This window comes from Condylura cristata, unplaced genomic scaffold (genome assembly GCF_000260355.1).
Source record: "Condylura cristata isolate star-nosed mole 26May11 unplaced genomic scaffold, ConCri1.0 scaffold00012, whole genome shotgun sequence".
NCBI lineage: Eukaryota > Metazoa > Chordata > Mammalia > Eulipotyphla > Talpidae > Condylura > Condylura cristata.
In genome coordinates, this window is record NW_004567113.1 from 52,349,666 (window position 1) to 52,359,261 (window position 9,596).

At 52.1% G+C, this 9,596-nt stretch overlaps 1 protein-coding gene across 1 annotated transcript in view; it reads right to left on the minus strand.

Moving 5' to 3' along the window:
* CC2D2A (coiled-coil and C2 domain containing 2A) overlaps nt 1-9,596 on the minus strand; it is a 145,251-nt gene that overhangs the window by 16,219 nt on the left and 119,436 nt on the right. Inside the window, exons 18-22 of the mRNA XM_012724039.1 lie at nt 8,903-9,050; nt 6,867-7,005; nt 5,005-5,208; nt 3,611-3,703; nt 1,702-1,793 (exon numbers count right to left, since the gene is read on the minus strand). Of these exons, the coding sequence (XP_012579493.1) occupies nt 1,702-1,793; nt 3,611-3,703; nt 5,005-5,208; nt 6,867-7,005; nt 8,903-9,050 (676 nt within the window). The remainder of the gene's footprint in view (nt 1-1,701; nt 1,794-3,610; nt 3,704-5,004; nt 5,209-6,866; nt 7,006-8,902; nt 9,051-9,596) is intronic.

Genomic DNA, 9,596 nt, shown 5'->3' on the forward strand with positions numbered 1-9,596 from the left:
AGGGCCCAATATTTCTTTTTTAATGAGATATTTTTATCAACATTTAATGCAAGACTCACTACTATAAATTTATCTAAAATTGTGAAAACTAATCATCCTTTCCAAGATAAAACAAAAATGAGTGTGCGAAGGGCGATGTTGTTAACATTCTTTTGCAGGTCTCTTTTTGTCGCTGATTGATTACCTACATTTTCTTTTTTAAATTCTTTTTCATTTTTGAGCGATATCGCTAGACACTGCATGTTCAAGTGTCTAAGGTGTGGGCTGATGTTTCTCGACCACAGCGTGCGGGACCCCTGGTGCGTGAAGACTGCCCTCGGGTCACTCGATGGCCGTCGTTTTGGGGGGTGGTGAGAGGGCAGACCTCGCCTCTTAGTGATGTCCAAGTCCCCAACACAGTCACTGACTGCATCTGCTTCCCCCCAGGGCTACCGGGTGAAAGTCTGTACCCTGAAACCTCATCTCCCCAATTCCTCCCACCCCCCCACCCCCAGCCCCCAGGAGCCCTACTCTACTCTGGTCTTAAGAGTTCAGCTCCTTTAGTGTCTGCCGATAAGCAACACACAGGGTTTGTCTTTCTCCCTTAGCAACATGCCCTCAAGTTCCACCTATCTATGACCCATACTTCACTCTAGAACTTAATCACTCTGCCAGCACCTACGAAGCCAATCTGGGGACCTCAGAGACACCTTTGCCGGGGTCCTTACAAGTCACACCCACCCCCCTCTGACACCGCCCCCCCGAGGGGCTCCCCTCATGGACAGCATTGCCTTCTTGAAGTCAGCCAGGGAATATCTGGGGGCGGGGCCCTGAATACAGAAACATCGCATTTTAAAGCCCAGAGCAAACCCAAATTAAAAGAAGAAAGAACGTACCCCGAGCCTTCAGAACTTAATGCAGAAAGTAAAGCAGAAAAAAAAAAAAAAAGAAAGAAAAGAAAAGAAATGGGGGAAAAAAAGAAGCATGAAAAGTCATCATCTAGTCTGTGTATCATGCTCATGACAACATCCAGTGAAGGGGTGGATGGGACTCTGTGGGGACCCTGGGCTGCACCCCCTCTACTCCCTGCCTGGGGGAGCCAGCGAGGGGCTGCTGGACCCACTTCCTTGTCTGCTTCCCAGCGGGGCACAGGAAGTAACCTTAGGAGACCACGAGGTGGATCCCAGGAGGCTGATGGCACCCGGGGGGGTGCTGAGCTGGGGTGTGCACGTTCACGCGTCCACTCAGCGTGAGACACTGGAGGGTTATTGCACGTGCAGGGGAGTCAACCTATGAACCCCAACTTCGACACAAGCGTCCATTGTTCCCTGCTGCTCCCCTCATCAAACACAGCAGCTCTGTGCTCACAGCTGTGGTGCTGGGCCAGGGCCCTGGCCGCAGAGGTCAGAGCCCAGTTCTCAGACACCCCACTGTCCTGTGCCCCGAGATCCAGGGACAGTGGGGGGAAAAGCCCGGCTGGGCTGGTGGGAATGGGACAGTGGCAGAAACAGTGGAAACAGTGGGGAGTGAGGCGGGGTCCTGGAATGTGGGGGCACCCCCCTGGCTCCTAACAGAAAGCCCTCGACCAGGCATTAATCAGCTTTTGCCGGTTGCCAGCTGCTTCGGGGCCCAGATGCACATCATTGCAATAAAAATCCTCCATTATAAAACATTCTCCTACAGTTAAGCTTTTATAAGAAATCACAAAAGGTCTGTTTTTACCTGATATTGGGAACTTCTTCTTCCACTATCAAATCGGCAAGAAGAAAGTGGTGTTTTGCCATCAGGAACCGATTTAGCACGGATTCTCTGACCTGGGGCGAGAAGGAAGCGTCACCTAAAATGCTCTTGTTCCATCAATATCACAGTTCACTTCCTAAATCCCTTTGCGACTTTACCAAGCGTCACCCCAATGCCGCCCCACCCCCACGCCCCAGGGTCACTTTGCTTTACAATGATAAAAATCCTCCATTTAAGGTTTCTCAAACTGCTAAAAATGGAGCTTCCATGTGGCCCAGCAATCCCACTCCTAGGTATCTACCCAAAGGACACAAAAACACAGATTCAAAAAGATACCTGCACCCCCATGTTTACTGCTGCTTTATTTACAATAGGAAAGACATGGAAACAGCCCAAATGCCCAAAAACGGATGACTGGATTAAAAAGATGTGGTCCATATACACAATGGAATATTACTCAGCAACCAAAAAGACAAAACACATTTCTTTTGCAGGAACATGGATGGAGCTGGAAGGGATCATGCTGAGTGAAATAAGCCAGAAAGAAAAAGAAAAATATTGGATGGCTTTACTCATAGCAGGAGTATAAAGAACCAGGGGGAGATAATAATAATAATAATGAACAATTGTATACCAGAGACATTTTATGGGGGTGGAGTGGGGAATGGGATCAAAAATGGGGGAATGCACTGGACTGTGGTGATGGCACACGGGTGATCTGGTGATGGGAAGCCCACGGGGATTACAGCTGAGATGGAAAACGGCACAAAATAGTTTAAACATAAACTATTATATTATTTTTAAAAAAATCATTGCTTCCTGACCCTCCCTGGTGGTACAGCGGGTTAAAGCACAGCACTGAGAAGCTAAAGCCACTTCCGCATGAGTTCCATCCCCGCCTGCCCCGGAGGTGACCACATGGCGCGCCAGACCTCTCCTGACCCGCCCGCTGCTCCCCTCAGCAGTGTACTTCGTCGATCTGCCTGTTCTGCTCCCCACTCTGTCTCTGGTGAAGCCTCTCGCCACCCCTGAGCCTCTGGCCTATACCCAAGTTCTGTATGTACAAATAAATAAATCTTTAAAAAAACAAAATCATTGCTTCCATGAAAAGAAAAATCCTCCGTGCATCCCAACATTCGCTTCAGCAGCACTGATGTACCACAAACACCCAGCTTTGCTTACGAGCGGGTGATCTGTAAAGACAGGAGCGCTCCTTTGGGTCCCGTGGCATTCTCAGGCCCCGACAAGCTCCGGCACACACAGGAAATAATGTTGCTGAATGAATGAACAAGGTGGGCCGGTGTGGGAGCTCAGACCATCCATTGTGAATCCTGGGTGTTCCGGACTCGGCCTGACTGACGTCCCACTTCCCCCTCAAACGGAGGCTCCCTTAAGTGTCCAGCGGGTTTGTGCCCTTGGGCAGCAGGGGAGGGAACTGGCCGTGGAGATGACTCTGGTCCCTCCGGCAAGTCCTACAAGTCCCATTTCCCAGAGGGAGCGAGGAGGGAGCAGGCAGGGGCGGTTGGAGCACGTTTTGACTCCTGGTGCCAGGACCAGCAGCAGGTGACTTAATGCAAAAGTAACACGGTGCAAACGTCCAAATAACTGCGACTGGTCACTTAGAAGCCAAGTGCCCGGTAGTGTGCTGCACTTCAGCTAACTGCTGCTAATAAAGCGAGACGCGCCCTCGTGTTTCCAGAAGTTCGGGAAGGAAGGTGGCTACGTGTCTGTTTCATTTCTGCAGTTGTGGGTCAGGACTCGGCAGTATCGGGTGGGTACCTAAGCGGCAGACGCTTCCTGAGCCCCTACCCCGTGTCCAGTTACCTGCCCCCCACCACCACCTTAGGGCGCCATTTTCCCGCATGAAGTCGTCGTGGCTGATTTTTCTCACCTGCTGCAGGTACTTGGCTACCATGGCCCTGTGGGTGTCTAAGTGGTCCTTGGTTTCGATTACATTTCTGTCTCGTAGACGCTTCTCATAGTCCTAAAGAGAAACGGAAGTCCCCATTTCATCATCTGGAAGTGCTACGCGCTCTCGCTGCTCCGGACGGTGAGAAGCAGCCGGTGCTCGTGGCGAGAGGGCGCAGCTGGTGGCTCTAATGTGCTGCCTGGCTGGGAGCTGACTGTGGAGCGCGTTGGCAGGGCTTCTACAGAGCTGCCCTGAGAGCGTGATGTGTGGCCGCTGAGGGCTCGCAGCTCACGCTGGGCTGGCCAAGCCCTAGTCAAAGCCCGCACTTATGTGGCCTTTCTGTTTTAAATCAAGTCATTACAAATCACAAATAGCATTTGCTGCAACGACTTGAGCTGCCTACTTGGAGTGTGGAGGATGCAGCCTGGCTCTGTCTGCTCGGCTGCTGGGCTTCCCTCTTTTCCTAGGGATGCAACTCCCCAGGGCCCGGGAGCAGCTGCCTTCAGGACTTGGCCGGTCAGGATGGGCCCAGGCACCCCTAATGTGCTGGGGGCTCAGAGGAATCACCCCCACCCCGGCTGCAGCGAGGTGTGGACGCCAGGGCTGCTGGGGATCACCGGCCAAGGGGAGACACGTTGTCTAGGTGGGAGGTGAAGCCCCGCAGGATGGATTCAGGGGGCCAGGCCCTGCCTCCAGGGGTCCTTGTGTCTCAGGTCAAATCATAAACTCCCCTTGGTGCCCGAGCAAGTTCAAACTGGGCTTTTATTTATTTCTATTCACCTGTCCCATTTAATTCAAAGAACCAAGTAACCCACATAGTCTCAAAGAATAGGTTCTGCACGACAAATCAAATGGGCAAAATCCCAACGTTTCATGGCTCCCTTTTTATCTCATCAAACACAAATTTGCACATTTGGCTTCCCCTGTCCTCTGCACCCCTCCCCCACCTGCACAGGTGTATCACCTGGCACCGGGCACCCGGCAGGCCCCCTCCTCCTCCAGACCTCAGGGCCGCCTGCTGGTCTTTCCCTGCACCCCACTTCCTTCCTGCCCCGCCCGCTGCACCCCAAGGCTGCTCAGATCCTACCATCTAGTTTGCCCTGTGGGCTCACCCCGGGTTTGTGCTTAGTGAATACTTAACCACGCTCTGATGGTGCCAAGCTCCTGGCTAGGGAGAACTTGACATTCTAACATTTAAGATGTTTTCTGCCCTACAGCTGTCATTTTTCTTCATTTACATGTCACTACATTGAGACAATTCTGGAAACTCAGCGAGTAGTCACATAAAGGGCTGTGAAGAGAAGTGGGTCACAGCACGGCCACCCCCGCCGGAGCGAACCAGTAGCCGTCACTGCGGCAGCCTCCCCCGGCCTCACCTGGAACACCTTCTCCGTGATTTCGCGGTCCAACGCCGGAACTTGCTTGTAATTTCGGAACTCTGGCACCTCTTGGCTTCTGAGACGCAGAAGCCGGAAGCGTTTGGATCTGTTTAATTCCTCGTCTGAGACAAAGTTAAATTCCTGTTGTAGCTGTTCCAGTCGAAAGAAATCGGGGACGTAGGATTCTCCGCTGGTAGCCACCTGCGAAAAGCAGAAAGTGAGCTCCCAGGCGGTCCCCGCGCACAGAAGCTGGGCCCGGAACACTCACCAGTTCCTGCCGGAGAGACCTGCCGTTCCCCACATTTCATTTCAAAACAAAACACATGAGAATATAACAGTAACAAGGCAGATGCTACTGCGTGCATTCAGTAGCTGTGGGCAGCTTGCTCCTGAGGTTATAGGTGTCACGCAAATTATACAGACTGAGAAGAGGAGATGGAGTTCTGTCAGTGTCTTACCAGGTGCCTGCTGAAATTAGGTTCCTAGTACACATAGTCTGGAAGCTATTTTACACTGTGCATAAAATGATTTCAAAATATAAAATTCAGCTGCGAAAATCTGTTCATGAGTAGTGAAGGCCCCTGGGTCAGCTGAGTGGCCCCTGCCTCCTGGCCAGACGCCCCTGTCCCCAAACAGGGGGACAGGAGCCAGAGATGGGTCCCCCCAGGGCACAGGCACCTGCAGCAGAAGCCGAGGGGTGGGCGGGTGTGAGCTGCCCTCTGCCCGCTACCAGCTACTTTGCCAACTGTGGCCTCTCCCTGGGCAGAGAGGAAGCGTGGGCTGAGATGTGCTGGGGTGAAGGGTGTCCTGCAGGAGAATTCGGCTTTGGACAGAGGCCAGCGGGGAAGGGCCCCTGCACCCGTCTTCCCAAGGAAGGCAAGTGGGCCCAGGTGGGTCAACCAGATGTACTGTTTGCTGCTGGCTGGAAGATGGTGGCCACAGTGTGAGCTGAATACTTGGCACAGAGAGAAAACATGCGAGGCAAGATGGGCTATTCTTTCTAATGTTTCTCTTATCCATATTAAGAGGTATCACTTTGGAAGGAGAGTTTATAAAGATGGAACAAGCTAGAATAAGCCCAAGCTTGCTTTGATGTTATCTAAAAAAGACCGGGAGAGACACGGAGGTTTTCATGTTGGTTAGAATTACCCTGTGGACAAACAGGGACCCAGGACGGACATCTACCTGTTTCCTGGACCATCTTCTTGTTTACTCAGCTTTTGTGGGAATGATGCAGTAACAACAATGGCATTTGCTAGCAAGAAAAATCATTTCCTAACTAACGTTCCATTTTATTTATAAATTTACAGAAAAATGAATTTTAGTTGTATGATAGAGACTAGCAATTGATCACATAAGTATTTAAATGAAACCTAAATGATAATGTAGTTAATCATTCAACAAGGCGACCAACAAAATCCCCATTTCTTAAAGTGTGATGAAACAGCTGTGCTTTGAAATCAGGCCCACGTGCCCCTGTGGGGCGGGTAACTGAGGGTTTGAACTCAGTGCTTCTCTATAGAAGGGGCAAGCTAGGGCTTTTGGGGGGCGTCACAAAGGTTAGAGATAAGCATGTCATCCACACGCAACAGCGGCTCATTTTACACACGGAGTGTAGTGATGGCCAGGTGCTTATCTGCAGTGCTAGCTTGCTTGTGTCCACCTTTGCAGGGGCACAGGCTTAGGAGTGCAGCACCTGTCTGACCACCAGCCGCAGAGACCATTGAAGTCACCTGCTGTGCAGCTTTACGCACCTGGGCTGGGAGAGCAGGGAGCAAAAGAAACGCAAGTGAGGGACCCAGACACTCCATGATGGCTGCGCCAAGCCAACAGGCGTGTGTGCCCTCCTGTCACCTTACCGAGATCAGCTGCATCAGAGGGGCATTGCTGGGGTCATTCGGGTCGAGCCTGGACTCCGCTGCCCACTTGGCCAATTTCTTCATGTCCGTCAGTCCTGATGTGCCGATAGAGGAGATGGCATCTGCTCTCTTCAGAGCACTGAAAACCAAGTCGGCCCCATGAGATGGCCTTGCAGAGAGCAGTCTGCAGTGGACCACAGCTTCCCAGGGGAACCACAGCTTGTGGTGGCCCTTACCCTCCCAGGGAGAGACCATCTGACCACAGGCAAGGACGGCCGCCATTTTGTTTCCCTGCTGGCCGCTACTCAATATGCTATGAGGACAATCGAGGAGCAGGAATGTGCAGACAGACACAAGCTATGCAACTCTTGTCGACTGACAAATTCTGGGCAGGAGAAAAGAGACCACCTGAAAGATCAGGACCTCTACTGCTAGCTTATGTTACGACCCCCCCTTTTTGTATAGTCACAATCTCAAAAATATTCTGAGCAACTGTCAGTTTACAACTGGATTGCCTGAGCCTCATAAAATGGCTGCCTGGCCCAGGCAAGCAGGCGCTGCCCCAGAGCATAAAATAAAATTCCTGTCTCCTGACACAAGGCAAGCCTCAGGATATAAGACCCCTCGGGGCATAAGGGTTCACGGGCAGTTTGCTAAGGTTACTTTAACAGGGGTTGTTTAATGTATGGCTGTATAAACTTCTCTGGAATTAGCCTTTTCTTAAACAATCACTAACTACTCTCCGCTAGCCGTAAGTTAGCCATTAGCCTCTCCTTAGACAATCACTGATGACTCTGCTAACACAAAATTTATTCCTTCCCTAGACCCCTAACAATCCTTTACTAACATAAAGCTCATCCTTTCCCAGACCCCTTATCCTTTGAGTTGCAGTTAAACATCCGTATACATGGATGTTATCACAAATGTGTATAATTTAGCATACCATAAAGTGTCAGGAAAAGAATGCATCGTTCCCCTCTTCCTTGAGAACTTAAATGGTGAATTCTTATTCACTCACCTCACCTTGTGCATTATTATCATTAACTACTTGCTACACCATATAAATAAAGACCTGCTGCAATGAGCAGGAGACACTTCCATCTGTGGGTCTCTCTCGCTCCCCCTTCTCCTCCCCCTCCCTCCGAGAACCTCCCCTAGCCTAGCCTAGTTCACACCTTCAAGACCCTGTCCTGCTGCTTTTGAGGCTGGTCCGCGACCCCAGACCACACCATCACTGGTTGGTGACGGTGAACAACATAGAAATAGCTCATGCAACTCAACAGCAAAACCAAAACAACACAAATAACCTCAGAAAAATGGGAAAGGAACTGAATGGACATTGGGTCCAGTCAGACATGCCAATGGCCAACAGGTACACGAAAGGATGGTCATCAGTTGTTTCGAGGAGGATCCAGAGGCACAAAAGGAGGCCCTGGGCCCTTTTCTGCTGTTCGGAGCAGAAGCCCAGGGTCTAAGGAGGGGCTGGGAAGAGGACTTTGATAGAAACCCCCAGAGGGCCACACACACACCACACATGCTCGGCCCTCGGGAATCGGGCTCCCGGGAGAGAAGCTGACGTGCGGCCTGGGCCTGGTGTCTCCTCCCTCCACTGGCAAAGGCCAGACTTGTTAAACTGTTAGTATTTACATTTTCTCCTGGAGAACAATAAAAATCTTTGATGGCCTGGCCCTCCCTGGTGGCGCAATGGGTTAAAGCGCAGCACTGCAAGCCTCTGTGTGAGTTCAATCCCCGCCCCGGGGGTGACCCACAGGGTGCTGCAGACCTCTCCTGTCTCCCCATGGCTCCCCTCAGCAGTGTACTTCCTCTATCTACCTGTCCTGCTCCCCACTCTGCCTCTGGTGAATCCTCTCACCGCCCCTGCACCTCTGACCTGACCCCCAGCTCTGTATGCATAAATAAATCTTAAAAAAAAAAAAAATCTCTGACAGCCTGGCCCATGATGATGCAGGTAAGAACGTGAGGCTCAGAACAGCCCCCCCGGCTGAGACGCCCCATCTGCTCCAGCCCCGCGCTACCTCCTTAATCCGATGTTCTGCTGAGACAGTGGCGGGATGAGAGGGACCCCGTTTTCTCCGACGGCCCACGCCACGCTGCTGGACACCTTCCCGGAGGTCATCAAGATCAGCCGGTTGCTACCGTCAGCTTCGAAGGAGAAGGGCACCCCTAGGCGACACCAGTGAAGGCCAGCTGAGTGGCAGGGAGCGGCCCCAGGCTGGGGGGAGAGCAGGACCGGCGGGCGGGGTGCAGGGAGGGCGCCTTGGTTCTGGGCACAGCTCTGAACTCCCAGCAACGCGCCCTGGACTGACTGTGGGGCTCTGGGGCCTCAGGGAGCCTAGACGCTGCCATGGCAGGACCGTGGGCATGTCCTGGCTTCCTCCCGATGGCTGAGTGACCAAAGACGAATGACCTGACTCCTTCCAGCCTTCGTTTCTTGTGTATAAAGTGGGGCTGACAACAGAACCTTCCAGGCACTGAAAGAGCAGGAAGGACAGAGCCAGCAAGAGCCCTGCATCTCGGGGAGCTCACATCCGAGTCGGGGAGACAGGCGTCGCGTGGGAGAATGGAGAAAGGGCCAGCACTTCGGAGAAAGTGCAGAGGAAGGCTCTCGAACATTTGCGTTTCAAGGGTGGAGGCAGGTTGAAGCTCAGTGGGGCTTCAGAAAAGGAGACTGTGGAAGAAAGGGCTAAGAACGGAAGGAAGCGAGAGGTG